Genomic DNA, 16474 nt, shown 5'->3' on the forward strand with positions numbered 1-16474 from the left:
ATGATGCCTAAAGTTATAGCAGTCATCTTAGATCAAGAGAGAAAAGTCAAGAGTCAGGGGACACTAGTCTTAATATCACTGACCAATAAATCAATGCTACCTGCCACTGACCTTCAAACTTCTTTTATATGAATATATCCCATATTTGTTTAAATTACCATTAGTCAAGTATTCAAATAGCATCTTCAGGCATTTAATAAGTAATATAGAATAATCAAATTATGGCGCTAAGATTCAAAACTAGGCAATCTTAACCATTAAGCTATATGAAAAACAGCACTAGATTTGGTAAGGAATGGGTACTTGAATGATGAAAATGATTATAATAATATAAGTTACTTAACCTTCCTCCTCAAGACTCCAAGCTCCTCTGGAACCTCAAGATTGTCAGTACCCTAAACCACAACAGAGCTGCTTGGGAACAGACCACCCCTTTTAAATACTGTACCCAGCCCTTTTCTCCGCATTTCTGAATTCAGTTCTTCCAGCTCAGGGTGTACCTAAGGAGGGAAGAGGGAAGGAAGGTCTGAAGTCAGGTCTTGGCTGTTCACCGCTACCTATCTCATGGTACCACAAAGATTCCAAGCCTCCTGCCACACAGATGTAAGATGACAGAGTTCAAGGAACTCAGCACAAACTTACAATCATGACAGCACTTGTAGTGACCATGAAGGCCCAAGTTTCTCCGTGGCAGCCAGAGATCTTTGGAAGTAACAAGAAGTGTAGTTTTGTAGCTTACACAAGATCAAGGACTATTGATTTTTCTGCCTCTTTTCCTGCTGAGATCAATAATAGCAAAAATCTGATTTAGACACTTAAATTCAAGTACCTCCCCTACCAGCTGAGCAATTTTCAAGTAATCACACTTTTGACCTCACCCAACAGGAGGTCAAAAAAGCCAATTGTGGAGGGACAATTAGCTTTCCTAAGATGGGCAATGAAAAAGATAGCATTGTTGGCCATCTTTTTGAAAACTATATCTTCTATTCCTATGTGCAGGGTTTAGAGCTGCCTGCTCACAGACCTCCGAACCTGTCCAAGTGGCCAGTCCTTCCTGTCATACCTGATACATGTGTTCAACAGGACACATGACCTCTTTTTATAAAGCTGTTTGGAACTGAAAGGGTATTACCCACAGGAATTATGACATTCATGAAGGCCAGAGTCCTAGACAAACTCACAGAACTGAGAGAAGAGAAAGCGTGCTTATTGAACATTTACTAAGTAGCAGGTATGAGCATCAGAATCAGCGAGGAAGCTTGTGAAAACACAGATTGCTGAGAACCACCTCCAGAGTTTCTGATTCAGTGCATCTGGGGGCATCCAATAATTTGCATTTGTAACAAATTCCTAGGCCTGGGGACTACACTTAGGTATAAATGGTATAAATCTGTTACCAAGAATTTGGAAACTCACAATTGGCCACCTTCATATGTTGAAAAAGTTTCTCCAACTCTAAGAAGAGATTCACAATACCACGATATCCATTTTGCTTACAGCCTTTTAAAAAGAAACAAACAACCCTCTCCAATAATACCTCCTGGTCCCCAACCTCCAAAACCAGTAGTGACAGGTTTTTACAGGTTTCTCTTTAAGGACCAGATTTCAAAAGCTTCAGGACACTGAGCAATGCCTGTGGGTTTTCAGAAGAGAAATTCTCCTAGAAGCTCCAGGAGATACATTTTGGAAGAAAGGACAAGCCACCACCAGAGAAGTCTGCCAGTCTTCCTAAGTGTGCACAGACTACTTACCACTTTAGCTGCTACTAAGGGGAAAAGAAAAAACTTTAAAAGAATAAATCTCAAGCTTCATCCACAATACAACTGTGCTCATGACAGTAATGACCAGGGGTGAATGGGTACAAGGATGGAGGAGAGAGAGGGTGTGAAAGTGTATACTGGGGACTAGGGAGACAAACAAAAGCCAGATAATTCTGAGATACCCTTCATGGCAGTTTAGGAGCCATCAATGGATTACAGGTGAATTGAGACACTGATTCCTTATGCCCTTAGGGTGTCTGGGGAGGAAGTAGAGCATAGGGGCTCCTGGGCAGCTTTGTGTATTTAATTTGAGTTCTCTACAAATACCATTATTTTTTGTGTGGAAGCAATGGTTTAAAGCTGTGAATCACTGCTGGAGAGAACAAAAATATTTATTCCAAACTCCAAAGTCAATGTGCCAGAGATTTATGGGCCTCTAAAAAGGCTTCAGTATTAGGGGCCTAATCATTTAGTCATTTATTCATTCACCAATCAATATTCACTGAGGGTTCACTTTGTGTCAGGTACTTGTTAAGCACCGAGGACTGCAAGAACAATGAGTGTTACAGAAACATAAATAATTACAAGGCAGCAAATAATATCGACTACATGTAGCTCAGTGGTAAGAACATGGAACAACCAAATTTAGACTTCATCCTGGCTCCACCACTTTCTGGCTCTGTGCCAGGGACAAGTCTTTCAATTTTTCTTGATTTGTGTCTATGTATATTAACATTTGAATAATAAGGATTAAATGAAATAATGATGACATAGTTCTCAAACTGAGAACAGAAACCCCTAAGAATACTAAACAATACAGGTACATGAAAGCACTGAATAAATATGGTGGACTTTCTTGGGATGGTAATAATAGAATTTTGAAGATAATCCATAAATTTCAAATAAAATTTAACCCTGGAGTACCGGCTCTGGACTATTCCCCCATCGATCCAGGAATGAATTCATTCTCCTCTGATGTCAGATGTACTTGGATAGGAAAGTTTCCAAAATGCTGCGCACGACTGACAACGCATGCGCAACGAATAGCAACCATAACTGTTAATAATAGATAGCTGCTATTCATAACCTATCCACGGGAGAAACAAATTTACTCTGTATTGTATGGGGCATAAGACAGTGTCCTCTTCACCCAGGCATACTTTCTGCCCAAGCACTGGACTTCTTCAATTCTTGCCCCCAAACTCTATGATTACTTGGGAAGTGGAACTCCAGGAAGCAAATTCCAGGGAGTTGTCTTTAAAACACACAAAAAAGAAGTTTCAGCACTAGTAAAGTTGCTAACCTCATTAACTTCCCGGCCTCCTCTGGGCCTTGGCCTGCGCAAGCAGTTAATTTTCAAGATAGGAACAGTTCAATCACAGAACCAGCTTCACCCTGACTAGCTCTGTCTCATTTTAAAAGCTCTTAGAGATCAATTATCTCCTTTAAGTCTCATAAGCAAGTGATAGGGTAGGTGTTATTTTTCCTACTTTACAGAGGAGAAAAATGAGGCCTTCGGCAGTAAAGTGACTTGTTAAAGATTTTAATTAGAGGCATAGTCAGGACTCAAACTCAGGTCTTCTTACTTCAGGCGGGGGGCGGGGGGGGTTCTGCCCACTACATTAAACAACAGAAATCATTCCAATGAGAATCTATGCAGCATAGCCAAAAGGTCTTCTAGTCCTTTATCAAGATCTCACCAGTTTTCAGGGCCACTAAATTACACCTCCATTGACTAAGAATCATAAGTAACTAATAGAGAACTAAATTAAACTGCATATTTGGCAAGGAATGAGAACTCAACTCACTGGTGATGATATGGTTACACCTGCCTTTTCTTAGGATATTTGTGAAAAGGCTTTCATGTTTCCTACTGATCTTGCTCAAGAATGTTGTTTTATAACAAAAGAGATTTAACAAAAACTTATAAAGTCCAGAATGTTAAGAACTGGAAGGGAAATTATTAAACAACTCATAGCCTGAATGGGAAACGAAGGCAAGAGAGATGGGCAGGATTTATCCAGTATCTTGCATTATTAGTAGCAGAACTAGACCTGAAACTAAGACTTCCATCTCATGTCTGAAGACCTAGTTCCATGCCTGACTTCTCTGAAGCCTTTCCTGACACCAACCTCTGATAGAGTTGTGACCTCTCCACTATACTCACCATGTTTCCACAGCAATTTGTACATCTATTTATTATGTTAGGTCCTGTAAATACAGTGGCACATCCCTTTGAGATATAATCATTTTACATGCAGAGTCCACGAGGGGCTGCTGGCCAGGACCAGGCCTCTAGCTCTTCCAAGGTGAGCCTCCCTAGCCCTCGAAATGGAAAATACAACCCCCTTCCCTAGCATATCACTGGGAGCAGTGAGAGGAGCACATGTTTTAAGACAGATCAGCTTGCTATCATAGAAAGTACATATACTTTTAAATAATAAAAGACCGGAGTTCAAATCTTTCCTCATCCTTTAAAAGATATACTATATGCTGTCCAAGTCAGATGACCTGAATTAAACTACCAGTTTTTTTTTTAACAATTTATTTGTTTACTTATTTATTTTTAGAGAGAGGGGAAATGAGAAAGAGAGGGAGAGAAACATCACTGTGTGGTTGCCTCTCACTTGCGCTCCCAGCTGGGGACCTGACGTGCAAACCTAGTCATGTGCCCTGACTGGGAATTGAACCAGCGACACTTGGCTTGCAGGCCGATGCTCAGTCTACTGAGCCACAGCAGCCAGGGGCTCCAGTTTTTTTTAACTGTAAAGGACATGTACTATGGGTTTAATGATTAATAAGATTATAATTAGTGTATATATATATATGTGCAGTACATAGCATGTGTTTGTCAAATGGTAATTAATACTTTTTAATGTAACCATTACTGTTACTAACAATAAATGTTAAAATAGATAAATAACTATTTTCTTCTCAAGTTTAGCAATTCAATAAGAATAAGGCAGTCAGGATCACAGGAAAATCACAGGATTACCCTGTGCTCTGTCTGCCAAAGCATCTCAGTTACTAACATTTATTATATCTGGCATTTGTTTACAAATCATCCCACTTGAATCTTCTATATCCAGCAATGTGAAGGAAAAGATAACCTGAAAATCTGCCTAGTACATAACACCTAGAAAAACTTGATAAAGTTTAAGAAATACTTTGTTATATAACAAAACAAAGACAATATTGAGATATTAAGAAAGAAAAAGAAATCTCCAGGGGTCCAAAACATACAGGAAACTAAAAATCAGGAACTTTCATAGTGAGCTGATGCTGGACTACTCTGGGAGGGTATTTTGGTCTGCGCAGTCAAAGAACTTGCTTTTTAAGTCACAGGGGTGGGAGATGAGGCTTTGGGCCTTGGAGAGGTCATGAGCCAGAACTCAAATTTCCCTGTATAAAGCTGGGACCTTAAGAGGAAATCATATTGTCAGTTAAAAAAAAATAAAATAAACAAACTGACTCAAAAGTACACGGCCTGCGAGCCAAGTGTTGCTGGTTTGATTCCGAGTCAGGGCACATGACTAGGTTGCACGTCAGGTCCCCAGTTGGGGGCACGAGTGAGAGGCAACCACACAGTGATGTTTCTCTCCCTCTCCTTCTCCTTTCCCCTCTCTCTAAAAATAAACAAACAAATAAATTATTTAAAAAAAAAAAAAGTACAAAGAGACTCTAGGAAGCTTAGATTAAAAAAAGACAGTTTCCCTTAAGAAATTGAACCTTGGCCCATGTGAAGACTGAATTTATTCCAGTAGTGTGGAGTTTATACTACTACCTGTGTGGTCCTAGAATCTCCATCAGAGAAATTAACTTAAAACTTAGTTCCAGGCTGATAATATTTCTTGGTTATTAGCAGAAACAAAGGTAATCCTTCCACCGTCCCTCTGGTGAAGTACTCATCTCATTTAATTCTCACCACTGGTCTATGAAATAGATAATAAATTTAGGGAGGTTTAACAACTTGTCCAAAGTCCCTTAACTATTATATTATCTGACAGATCTGGGATTTAAACCTGGTTGTTGTTCATTCAATTGAAACCATTTACCAAGTTCTACTGGGTGCCATACAGAGATAAGCCTGTTCCCTTTCCAAAATACCACACTGCCTAATCTTTGTGCAAATTAATAGACAAATGCAACTATTTTCTTCTCAAGTTTAGCAATTCAGTAAAAGTGAAAGCAGTCACGATCACAGGAAACCCATAGGATTACTCTGTGCTCTGTCTGCCAAAGCATCTCAGTCTTCTGTGGCAAAGGAACTCAGGTTGCTGAAACTCTGAACTGGGAAGGAAAACAGCAACAGACCTCCTGAGCTAGAGAGGCATAGGGTTCTGCTCAAAGGGTCCCAGTTACTGGAACTAACTTTACTAGACTAAACATACAGAAGTTCAAAGAAAAAACATTTACCATTAAGGATATAAGGGGACTAAATGGTAATGGAAAAATATACAATAAGATTAAATTTTTAAAAAAGAAATTGAAAGTCAGTGAGGACAGCTATAGTCATATCAGACTCAACCTCCAATATATTTCTGAATGTTATTTAGGATCATTGAGAAAATCCTGATTTACAAATAAGTAGCCGCAAATGTTAACAGTTTAAAAAAATTGGTATGTATTCTTACAAGCTTAACACACTGATCATCTTATGAATTGGTGTGCTTTATAAAAATATTTTAAATATATATTTTTTAAATCACATGATATATCTGAAGAATTTTTGAAGCACCCTCTAGTGCTGTTATAGAACAAAGTTTGGAACAACCCAGGAGTTCCCTGAGATACCTGCCACCAAGACCATTATTAACCTATTTTTTAAGCATTATTTCCCACTTTTCTAATCTTTTTTTAAAGTATATTTTATTGATTATGTTGTTACAGTAGTTCCAATTTTTTTCCCCTTTGCTCCCCTCTGCCCAGTACTCCCTTTCCCTCCAGCAATCGCACCCCCTTAGTTCATGTCCATGGGTTGTGCATATAAGTTCTTTGGCTTCACCCTTTCCCACATTATTCTTAACTTCCCCTTGTCTCTTTTGTACCAATCGATTATGCTTCTTAATCCCTGCACCATTTCCCCATTTCTCCCCCTTCCCCCTCCCAGCTGATAACCCTCCAAATTATCCCCATACCTATGATTCTGTTCCTATTCTGGTTTGCTTAGTTGGATTTTGTTTTTATTTTTTAGATTCAGTTGTTGATAGTAGTGAGTTTGTTGTCATTTCTGTGTTCATAGTTCTGATATTCTTTTTCTTAAGTAAGTCCCTTTAACATTTCATATAATAATGGCTTGGTGATGATGAACTCTTTTAGCTTTACCTTGTCTGGGAAGTACTTCATCTGCCCTTCCATTCCAAATGATAGCTTTGCTGGATAAGTAATCTTGGTTGTGGGTACTCGCTTTTCATCACATTGAATACTTCTCATCAGTCCCTTTTGCCTGCAAAGTATCTTTTGAGAAATCAGCTGACAGTCTTAAAGGCATTCCTTTGTAGGCAACTCCCTGCTTCTCTCTTGCTGCTTTTAGGATTCTCTCTTTATCTTTCACCTTTGGCATTTTAGTGGTCTCCTCTGGATCCAGCTCGCCCGGGACTCCCCATGCTTCCTGGACTTGTATGTCTATTTCCTTCACAAAATTTGGGAAGTTTTCCTTCATTATTTTTTCACGTAAATTTTCAATTTCTTGCTCGTTCTCTCCTCCTTCTGGCACCCCCAGGATTTGGATGTTGGCATGTTTAAAGTTGTCCCACAGGTTCCCAAGCTTCTCCTCATTTTTTCCAATTCTTGTTTCCTCCTTCTGTACTGCTTGACTGTTTTTTTTCTTATGTTCTAAATCATTGATTTGAACCCTCGTTTCCTTCCCTTCACCACTGATTTTTTGTGGATTTTCCTTCATTTCACTTAGCATAGCCTTCACTTCTCTAATGCGTTTGCTGTACTCCAGCATATCTGTGAAGCCTGTGAGCATCTTTATCACCAGTGTTTGGAATTCTGCATCTGTTAGGTTGTCTATCTCCTCATCTGTTAGGTTGGCTATCTCCTAGTCACTTACTTCTCCCACTGGACAATTGATCCGTTCCCTCTTTTGAGCCATACTTCTCTGCCTCCTCATCTTGACAGGCTCCTGTGTTTGTTTGCCCCTGTGTCTTAGGTAGAGCTGTTGCTCCTGTTACGTTGTAAGGGGCGGAGCCTTAGGTACTAGTCAGTACAGGGCAACCTGTTTCACCACGTTGTGGCGCTGTATGTGTGGAGGGGAGGGGTCTGAGAAGGAACAATGTTGCTTGCCCAGCACTTGCTCCTTTTCCAGGCACTTCTCCCAGTTCCTCACTGGACTGGCACCCCTCTAGCTGCTGCCTTGGCCGTCATTCCCAGAGTGGGTGGGTCTGTGGATGTTCTAGGTCCATGGGGGCTCTTTAAACAAGCGGACTCTGCTGAGATCGGCAGTTTCTGCCTCCGCCCCAACCCCCACTGGTCTGCACAGTCGGAAGCAATGAGGCTTGATTCTCCCCAGTGCTGGGACCTTGGGCTGTGCAGTCTGGTGAGGAGCTGGGAACGCTCCCCAGGTTTCCCTCCTGACTTTTTAAAACATGTAACTGTGCTTTCCACCAGCCTGCCGCCGCCGCTGCCGCCGCCGCCACCACCACCACCACCACCACCACACTGTGACCTTTCCACCCTGGCTCCGCCCCTCCTACCTTTCTGGATGAGTATTTCTTCTTTATATCATTGTTTGCTGGACTTCCATGCAGTTTGATTTTCTGGAACTTCTGTTTGTTTCTAGTTTTAAGGTAGTTGTATTCCTTCTTAGTTGTGGAGGGAGGTGCAGCATGTCTGTCTATCCCTCCATCTTGGCCGGAAGTCTCCCCTTTTCTAATCTTTACTCCAGCTAATCTCAAGTATTGACTATACCCTGACCATACCTTCTTACCTCCATGTCCTTGTTCATACTGTTACCTTTACCTTTGATTTAAATTCATTTTATTTTTGAAGGCTCATGGTATGCTAAGCACCATGCTAGCAACTTACATACATTTTCTCATTCACTTCCATTACCACACATTCTACCCACTTTATTTAGTTGTAAAAAATAAGAACCATTATTAAGCACTTACTTTATACCAGATATGATATGCTTAGTGCCTTCCACTAGCTCATTTAATCCTTATAGCAGCCCTATAAAACAAAGCAATACTATTGCTCTCATTTTATAGTAAGGACGCTGAGACTCTGGAAAGTTTAAAAAAAAACTTGCCTAAGAACAAGTAAGGGAGAGACTGCTTCCTGGAAAAGTGTTGTCTGAGCTCTGAGCTTAATTCTTAAAGAATAAGGTGATGCTGTCAGGGGACAACGGCATTCCAGACAGAGGGACAACATGCACAAAGGCAGAGAAGTAGGATGCAGTTTGGTATGCAATTCAGGAAACAAAGAAATCAGCCTTCACAATCAGCAGACCTGGGTTCAAACATCTATTTTGTTTTTTATTGTAGCCTCCTATTGTGACTATGATTTTCTCATCTGTGACATGTGATGATAAGTTGTACCTTGTAGAACTGCTTTAAGATTAAAGTATCCAGCCCAGAGTCAGGCCTATCATAGGTACTCAGTAAGTAAATGTTACCTCCCTTCCTTTCCCCTGGTTGGCAGTTCAATAATCCTTACTCTCAATAAATGCCAGTTCCATCTCCACTGGATCCCAGTCATGTCCCCCTTCTATTGGTTTGCAAGCTTTACCTAAGTTTTTGGAGGCGCATATATCAAAACTCCTCCAGCAACTTATTTGGTAACAACCTTACCCACCTTTTCTCAATGAGAGCCGTTCTCACACAACTCACCTGTGTAAGCCATGTTTTTAGGGTTGCCATAAGGAGCCCCTGGCTGCATGGGGCTATAAACAGGGTTCATTGTGGAAGACAGAGGATCCTACAGAGAAACAGAGAAAATAGCATTGATTATTAATTACTCGTTCTCCCTAAAATCAGCTTCCTCCCTATAATCTTCAGTTTAAACTCATAGTGAAGCAAATGGTATAGCAGAAAGAGGACTCAACAAAAAGCCATTTGTTTGTACTTGACCCTATGCTAGACACTTTTCCTATTATACAGATGAAGATGCTGGGGAGAAGAGAGGTGATAAAACTTGCCTAACACCAACCCAGGCCTTTGACTCTGAGTTCAATACTAGCCCCACTATCCCAGATGATTCTGTCACTAGCATACCGTGTGACAGGGCCAAGTCACTTCCCCTGTGTGGCTTTCAATGTTCTGATGTAAAATCAATTAGTTTAGGCTGTCCAAGGTCCTTTCTAATTCTGAGGATGCTAGTCCAGGAGCTGGGAAAGGATACACCTCTGTTTACCAGGGAGCCCAAGTGCCTGGTGATTCTAGAAGGAAGAGTAGCAAGTATCTCACCCACCCTCTGCACCTGCAGAGGACAAGATACCAGTTACTAACAGCTTTCAAAAGAACGGAGGGGGGAATTTATTGCTATTGATCATTTTAATGCAAACAATGGAACACAGCCAAGGTCTCTTTCAAAATTTATTCAAGGGAAAAAAATAAACTTGGAAATTTGTGTGCAGTATGTATCACCTGCACAAGTGCTCTGTTAATTATCTTAATGGAGCACATTCTCCATTCTGATTAACAGAAAATCTGCCATTAAGCTCTATTAGCCAGCCAATTTGTCCCACCTTATTTAGGGAACCATCTTTGATACACAGGCCAACACACATTTGAAAGCATGTCTCCAGACATACACGTATTATTTACACGTCATAAAAATCAAACAATTCCCTCCTAACTAGGTTCACATGATAGATGGGTGATTTTTTAGGTCATTAACTTTTCCTGTAGCACCTCAGGATAGGAAACAGTCAAACACTGAAGACAAACAGTCAACAGTTGGCTTGATGACAATTCCTTTGCAATTAATTAGTCTGCCCAGGGTTTTGTAAATGAGAGATGAAGAAAATACGGGTTCTCGGGGGGGGGGGGGCGGGGAGCCAAGGGGGTTAAATGGGCAAAAAGGAAAATGTCACTGGCCAATTTCAGAGGTCAGAACTTCCACAAATGTGCCCAATGTGCAGAAATAGGCTATATTAAACTAACACAAGGTGACAAGTTGAAACTAGAGCAATTTGAGGATGCAAGATATATATTTCAGCACAACTTAAGGAAAAAATATTCTTACAGCCAGAGTTATGCAAGAATACAGCCATGTAATACACTCTCTCTAAATATAAGCACTCTTTTGACAGGGTACTGAGAGAATTAAGAGAGATTGCAGATGTTAAAATGCATTGCAACTGTAAAGGGAAGCACAGATGTAACTCATGATGGCAGTGATGTAACAACATAGAAGACTTCCTGTACACTTTCCCCGCCTTGGATCCCTTGTTTGTCTACCCAGTTCTCTTCTAAATAAGCCAAGGTAAAGAAGACTAAAAGTGCTAATCAGCACAACTGGTCTGTAAACATCTGGGCACTCTTCTACGGAGAAGATACTCTATTTTGTTGATTGGACAAAGTATGAAATTGCTTTTCATAACCAAAGAAACTCATCAGCTTTGAAATTGGTCTCCTGCTGCTTCAAAATGAGTGCCACAGCCTCAGAAGGAGATCATGCCTGGGCAGCGCTCCAAAACAGCATCCATTCCAATCCCAGCTAGTAACAACCAACAGCAGTGAGGTCTGCCAGGGGCTCAAAATTTGGAATAAAAATGTGACAACCACTTTCGGGGAGCTGCTCACAGGTAAACAGGGTTCCCGGCTTTCAAGGGAAGGTCAGTCTTTTACAACAGAATCCACACACTATTAACAGTTTCCAGGGCCAGCCAAAAATGAGTAGGAAGAGCACAAGCTCTATGATCAGGCAGATTTAGGTTCAAATCCTGGAACTGCCACATACCAAATGTGAGGCCACAGGCAAGTCCACCAACCTTTCTAAGCCTTGGTTTTCTCTAGCTTCAAAAGAGAAAAAAATAACACATCCTTTGTAGAGTTGTTGTAAGATAATTTTTAAAAGACAGGTTTATTTCCTTTGCACATAGTAAAACCCCATTTGGGTATACAGTTCTATAAGTCTTGAGAAATGTATACAGTTGTAAAAACACCACCACAATTAAGATACAAAGTATTTTCATTGCCCCCAAGAGTTGTCTCATCTTGGTAGTCAGTGTCTCCCAGGCTGCAGCAACGACTGAGTGAAGCTGAGAAAAGGCAAGTAAATAGTCCAAGGTCACAAAGCAAGTAAGGGACAGGTTCAAGTCTAGTGCCCCAAATAAATCAAAGACCTTAATGAGAGAGTTAAAAAGATAAAAACTCTTAGAAGAGAGAAGAAAATATAAGCATAAACCTTCAAGCCCTTGGATTTGTACATGACTTCTTAGATATTAGATATGATAGCAAAAGCACAAATAACCAAATGGGGGGGGGTGGCAGGTAAACTGCATTAATCGAAACTAAAAATTTTTATGCTTTAAAGAATGCCATCAAGAAAGTGAAAAGACAAAAAAAAAGTGAAAAGACAAAACACAGAATGAGAGAAAAATTTCGCAAAGCATATGTATACAATAAGAGATCTCTACACAAAATATATAAAAAGGCTTCTGGTTAAGATGAGGGTGTAACTAAACATGGCTCACCTCCTTGCACAACCACAGCAAAAATTACAACTAAACTACAAAACAACTATCACCCAGAACAGTCAGAAAATCGAGGGAAGTCTGAAAACTAAGGAATTAAAGAAGTCACTTCAGTCAGGCAGGTAGGAGAGGCGAAGATGCGGAGACATAAAACAGGCTGGTCCCACACCCATTTGTGGTGAATAAAAATTGGGAGGAATATCTTGGGAGCAAGGGATCCCCAACACCACACCAGACCACCCAGCTCAAGATTCCAGTGCCAGGAAAATAAATCCCCATAACTTCTGGCTGTAAAAACCAGTGGGCACTGGGGTGGTGGAAGAAACTGGGATTCTCGAGTGTGTCTCCTCTTAAAGGGCCCATAGCACTTAGGACTTACTCAGACTCTCTCCCTCTGGGCTCCAGCACCGGGGCAGCAGCTTGAAGGGCACCAAAGACATACATACAAGGAGAAACTAGAGTGTCTGGCATAAAGGCAAGAACTAGGGGATAGTTTTCTCCCAGGGAGAAAGGCGGGCAGAGGCCATTGTTCTTTTTCTGAGCACTCGCCCCTACAGTGCCACAGCGCTGGCAGGCGGGTGTCATATCTGAGATTCCATCAACCTGGCTAACACTGTTACCCAGCCCTGGAGATCCCCTGAGACTCTGTCCCACCAAACTTACAGGACCATTCAACCTGTTAACTGTGACTTTTCAATATGAATGCTGGTTTTGGCTCATGTTTCACAACTTTCTAATTCATCTCAAACAAACAACAGCTAAGTGGCCTCAGGCCCGGCACTAGCAGAAGCCAGCCTAGATTCACATCTTGGCTTGGCCTGGGAATCTCTAAGCCCAGCACAAGTAGCAGCCATCCCAGATTGCTTTACAGCTCATCCAGGGTGGCCCCAAGCAGAACATAGGTGGTGGCTGACCTTGGCCTGCACCACCTGGGAAACCTCTGAGCCTGCACACCCAGGGGACAGTTACAGAACACATCAGAGCACCACCACCCTGTTCCTGTACAGATGATCCTCCAGAGGGTGGAGGTTGGTGGTCACAGCATGTCCTTGCAGCTGACAGGTCTAGGTAAATCCCTCCGATTGACCTGTGAACAGCAATCAAGGCTTAACTACAAGAGAAGGGTATTTTCAGCCCACAAAAAAGGCACACCTCGAGTATCCACCATGGGTGATAAAGGAGACTGTGCCACTGGACACTACAGGACACCTACTACATTAGGCCACACTACCAAGACACAGAGTCAAAGCAGCTCTGCCTAACACATAGAAACAGAGAGAAGCTTCCAAAATGAGACATAGAAACTTGGCCCAAATGAAAAAACAGATAAAAACTCCTGAGAAAGAAATAAACAAAATGGTGATAAGCAATGTATCAGATGCAGAGTTCAAAACGCTGGTTATCAGGATGATCAAGGAACTTAGTTAGGACCTCAACAGCATAAAAAAGATCCAGTCAAAAATGAAGGATACACTAATTGAAATACAGTATAATTTATAGGGAAACAACAGTAAAGTGGATGAAGCCAAGAGTCAAATCAATGATTTGGAACATAAGGAAATTAAAAAAAAAAAAAAAATCAGAAGAAGAAGAAAAAATAATCCAAAAAAATCAGGATAGTGTAAGCAGCCTCTGGGACAACTTCAAGTGTTCCAGCATTCGCATAATAGGGGTGCCAGAGGGAGAAGAGAACGAGCAAGAAATTGGAAATCTATCTGAAAAAATAATGGAAGAAAACTTCTCTAATTTGGTGAAGGAATTTAGACATTCAAGTCCAGGAAGAACAGAGTCCCAAACAAGATGGATGCAAAGAGGTCCACTCTAAGACAGATCATAATTAAAATGCCAAAGGTTAAAGATAAAGAGAGAATCTTTAAGGCAGCAAGAGAAAAGCAGTTAGTTATCTACAGGGGAGCTCCCATAAGAATGTCAGCTGATTTCTCAAAAGAAACTTTGCAGGCTTAAAGGGACTAGCAAGAAATATTCAAGGTCATGAAAAGCAGGGACCTACAGCCAAGATTGCTCTACCCAGCAAAGATATCATAGAATCAAAGAGCAGATAAAGTGCTTCCCAGACAAGAAAAAACGAAAAGAGTTCATCATCACCAAGCCATTATTATATGAAATGTTAAAGGAACTTAGGTAAGCAAAAGAAGATCAAAACTATGAACAATAAAATAGCAATTAATATGAGTACATATCTATCAACAACTAAATCTAAAAAGCCAACTAACCAAACAAAAACAGAGACAAAATCGTGGATACAGAGAGCGTTTTCATGGTTGTCAAATGGGAGGGAGGTGTGGGCAAATGGGTGAGGAGGTGAGGGGATTAAGAAGTACGAACAGGTAGTTACAGAATAGTCATGGGGATGTAAAGTACAGTATAGGAAATGGAGTAGCCGAATAGTTTATATGCATGACCTGTGGACATGAACAATGGTGGGGGAACTGACTGAGGGAATGTGGGGGTGCTGGGTGGAGGAGGGCAAAGAGTGAACAACTGGGACAGCTGTAATACCATAATCAAAATGTAATTAAAAAAATAAAGTAAAATTAAAGTAGTGCTGTAGCCTGACCAGTATAGCTCAGTTGGATGGGCATTGGCGCACAAAGTTAAAGGCTGCTAGTTTGATTCCCAGTCAGGGCACACGCCTGGGTTGAAGGCCAGGTCCCCAGTTGGGGGCATGCAAGAGGCAACCACACTTCGATGTTTCTCGCCCTCTCTTTCTCCCTCCCTTCCCCTCTCTCTAAAAATAAATAAAAAAAATATTTTTAAAAAATAGAAAAATATTTGTCAACCAAAACTTCTAACCCTAGTAAAACTACTGTTTAAAATTAAAGGCAAAAATAAAGACATTCCATTATAATGATTGAGATGATTCATTGCTAACAACCTGCCTTTCAAAAATATTAAAGCCATCTGGCTGAAACAAAATGGTACTGGAGAGTAATTCAAGTACACATGAGAAAGAAAAAAATAAAGAGCCTCAGTGAAGCTGATTATAGAGATAAATATAAAAGATAGTATAAATATTTTTCTATTTTTTTCTCTTAATAGACAAAAGACAGCTATAAATCGAAAACTTTAAAACTGTATTGTTGGGCATATAATGGATAAAAAATTAATTTATATAAAGACAATAGCACAAAGTCAAGGGGAAGGAGAATGGAGTTACACTGGAACAATGTTTCTACAGCTTACTGAAAGTAAATAAGTTTGTATCTAAAGTAGATTGTATGTGAAGTTGACTGTAATACATACATAATTTGTAATAAATCAAGGCAGATTTAATCCTCAAAACAACCACTAAGAAAATAACCTTTAAGACTTATAAAAATATAAACTATATCAGCAATAAAAAAGGAGTAAGCCACTGATACATGTTACAATATGGATTAAGCCTGAAAATATTATGCTAAATGAAATAAGCCAAAGCAAAAGATCACATATTGTATGATTCCATTTATATGAAATGTTCAGAAAAGGAAAATCTGCAGAGGCAGACAATAGATGTTTGGTCATCTAGGACTTGAAGTAGGAATGGTGATTGACAGCAGACAGGAGCAAAAGCTCTCTTTAGGGTAATAAAAATGGTTTAAAACTGGATTTTGGTGGTAGTTGCACAACTCTGTAAATTTAATAGAAATCATTCAATTGTATACTTAAAATGAGTGAATTTTATATATATTATAAGTCAAAAAAGCTGTTAAAAATACAAGTTTTTTATAAGCTGAAAGGACTTTAAATCATTTAGTTTTGATACCCTCATTTAATATACATAAACTGATACCTCCTGTGCTAAAATCTCTGCAAAGTATTAAGAGATTCAGAGATAATGGAACACAGTTTCTGTCCCTGGGGTGTTCATATGAGGGAGATAGACAGGGAACTGACAACTGTACTGTTATTATACTGGCTGCTAGAATTTAAAGACAGACAACTAACTGCCATTAGGTGGCACTATGTTCAGTTAAAGGATTCCATTTCTCAATCTGTCTTGTCTGGTCATGTGATTATTTCTGTTCAATGGGATATAACTGAAATATGGTGTAGGACTTCTGCT

The 16474-nt window shown here is 40.2% G+C and overlaps 1 protein-coding gene across 2 annotated transcripts in view; it reads right to left on the bottom strand.

Annotated features, from left to right (window-relative positions):
• Nucleotides 1-16474, bottom strand: part of FAM168A (family with sequence similarity 168 member A) — a 175540-nt gene that overhangs the window by 48218 nt on the left and 110848 nt on the right. For both annotated transcript variants that reach the window (XM_090265244.1, XM_090265237.1), the window contains exon 2: nt 9599-9686. In XM_090265244.1, coding sequence (XP_090121370.1) covers nt 9599-9668 — 70 coding nt within the window. In that variant the 5' untranslated portion in view covers nt 9669-9686. The remainder of the gene's footprint in view (nt 1-9598; nt 9687-16474) is intronic.

The sequence above is a fragment of the Furipterus horrens genome, unplaced genomic scaffold (assembly GCF_987537825.1).
Source record: "Furipterus horrens unplaced genomic scaffold, mFurHor1.1.pri manual_scaffold_2, whole genome shotgun sequence".
In the NCBI taxonomy this organism is placed as follows: Eukaryota; Metazoa; Chordata; class Mammalia; order Chiroptera; family Furipteridae; genus Furipterus; species Furipterus horrens.